A 2514-nucleotide genomic window follows, 5' to 3' on the forward strand; every position below is an offset into this window, starting at 1 on the left:
CACACACACACACACACACACACACACACACACACACACACACACACGTATACCCCTTTCTGCAAGTGACTAGAATCGATCACCATAGAACTAAAGGTTAGGGAGCCTGAGATGGAATGAGGGAGGAACTGGAGACCAGGGCATTCTGGGATGTCTCACTCATGTCTGATGCTATTCGGGCAAAACCTCCTTTTGGCCAGTGAAATGTTTCTAAATTTTTTTTTCTGGGAAGAGATTAAATTGAATAAAATAACACATATGGCCTTCTCTAAGCTATAGAGCATGCTTATTTCCATTGGCTTGTTTTCAGCAGCATTGTAATTGCTTATACAGTAACTTTTTGGTAAATCTGATTCTTTAAGAATCAATCTTATTTCCAGTTGAAATGAAAGAGGAGAAACAGGGAAGGGAGGAGTGTGTTGTGAGTGGTGGTGGGGGGTCAGGGAGAGGAGCAGTAATACATACACTTTAGAAGTGTTTTAGGAGGGATCAGGAGAGGTAGCTCAGTGGGTAAAAGCACTTGGTTTACAAACACTGCCCCCGCTAGGTTCTAGGTCACCCAGAAGCTCCCGACAGAGCCTGGATAATAATGACTGTGGACACTGTGGCGGTGACCATGACAGGCCATGGCAGCTGCACGACGCACAGCATTTCCGGATGTGGGCCTGGCTGGCTGCAAGTTCCAGCTGCAGTTTTGTGGTTGAAGGAACCAAGGCCTAGAGGTGACACAGTTTGTCACATGGTCGCTTCTCCCTCCCTCTCTCTCTCTCTCTTTCTCTGTAGCCCAGGGTAACCTTGAACTCACCATCCCCCTGCTTCAACCTCCTAAATGCTGGGATTACAGGCACGTGACACAATACCACTTACTGACTTTGGATTCAGGGTGAACTCTCACTTGCTGCTTAATGGCACGACTCTATAAACCCTCTATCGCTTCTTTATCCACTGCACACGGAGTCAGCCCTGGGCTCCCACAAGACACTCTGGCTCCAAGTTACTTACCTTGTTGTCAATCACTGGGTCAGAGGCTGTTCCCAGGAGTTCAGTAAGTCCACCTTCCCTGTCACATACCTGTTTTCTAGAAGGTTTGCAGAGCAGAGGAGCCTGTAATTCTCAGGGTCCAGCCTGGAAAATCCTTCCCGCATCTGGCTGCTTACCTCACTCGCTCGGGGTGGAAGAAAGCCATGTTCCACACCAGCACACCAGCCCAGTCATGGCCAATGAACACTGCTTGAGGGATTCCCTAGAAAAACGAGAAGGGACGTGCTGAGGATGGATTTCTGGAATGGGGAAGGAGGAGCCCAGTGAGGCCACCAGGAACGCCCAGAAACTCCTCTAAGGCGCGAACCATTCTTACCCCACCTCTCACACAACCCCATCTTCCCTCTGTCTCCGCATACAACTAGGCTTTGAATGAATGTGCTTGGAAGACACTAGTCTGAGTTCTTTCTCTCTCCCTCCTCCCAAAGCAATTTTTGTTTCACCCCCACCTTGTCCCCTAAAAATGCTCCAAGGTCATCACTCACTGCATGATTACAATTTTGCCCTTACTCTTTTGAGGGTAGTTAGCCACAAGAAGTCCACCTTTCATCTCTTCTTCCCTTTCTGCGCTGTTGCTAATGACAACAGCTCCCCTTGACTGAGCACCTACTATATCCAGGAGCTGTGGAGGGTCCTATCCACATCTGGAGTCCTTTCAGCAGTCAGAATGCCTGTTATACAGCTGGGAAGTGATCTGCCTGGTACCACACACGTGGCAAGCGATAGTCACAATTGTGACACAGGTCTCCCCGCATAGACTAAATCAGGCTCTCTTCCCTTCTCCATCATCCTGCCCAGTTGGCCATCTGAGGCCTTTCAGATGCCTTCAGCCTCTCCACCCCTCTGAAGGAGGATCATTGTCTCAGTCCCTGCCATGCTCGGTTCCTTTATAGCTACTATCAAGCTTCCCATGGTGGTCTATGCACAGTCATCTCCCTACTACGTAGCTTCACTAAGTCCCAGCAGGCTCCATCCTGCCTTCCTGTTTGAGGCCAGTACTCATCAGGAGTAGCCTTGTGTGGTTCCCTTAGCTCTCATCATTCTGATGATTTTCAACATCAGGCACTTCCTTCGCCATATTTTTCCTATAGTTTCAGTGAGCCTAGGTTTCCCAAGATGATACTTCCAACTTTGATCTCCTTTGTTTATTACAACTCTGACCTTAGAGACTTTCTGCTTGAATGGACACTGTCCATGGGGAATACATCTGTCCCAGCTGCTTCAACTTCTACCCCTGGGGGCAGGTGCACAGCTGGCCCAGGTTCCTTTCTGTGTCCTACCATATCTGTCTGGGGATGGATACGTGACCATCCTGACCTGAAACCACGAGTCCCTCTTTCCAGTTGGAAATATACTCAGCCAGATAAAAGTTGTGCATTAAGGAGACCACAGAGTAAAGACTGGGCCATGTTCATTTAGACTCCATCACACACACACACACACACACACACACACACACACACACACACACAC

The 2514-nt window shown here is 48.8% G+C and overlaps 1 protein-coding gene across 1 annotated transcript in view; it reads right to left on the reverse strand.

Annotated features, from left to right (window-relative positions):
• The window catches only part of Ephx2 (epoxide hydrolase 2), a 41752-nt gene that overhangs the window by 14657 nt on the left and 24581 nt on the right, over window positions 1-2514 (reverse strand). The window contains exon 11 of the mRNA XM_055609995.1: window positions 1158-1243. Within this exon, the coding sequence (XP_055465970.1) occupies window positions 1158-1243 (86 nt within the window). The remainder of the gene's footprint in view (window positions 1-1157; window positions 1244-2514) is intronic.

This window comes from Psammomys obesus, unplaced genomic scaffold (assembly GCF_907164565.1).
Source record: "Psammomys obesus unplaced genomic scaffold, mPsaObe1.curated_primary_1811, whole genome shotgun sequence".
Taxonomy (NCBI): Eukaryota; Metazoa; Chordata; class Mammalia; order Rodentia; family Muridae; genus Psammomys; species Psammomys obesus.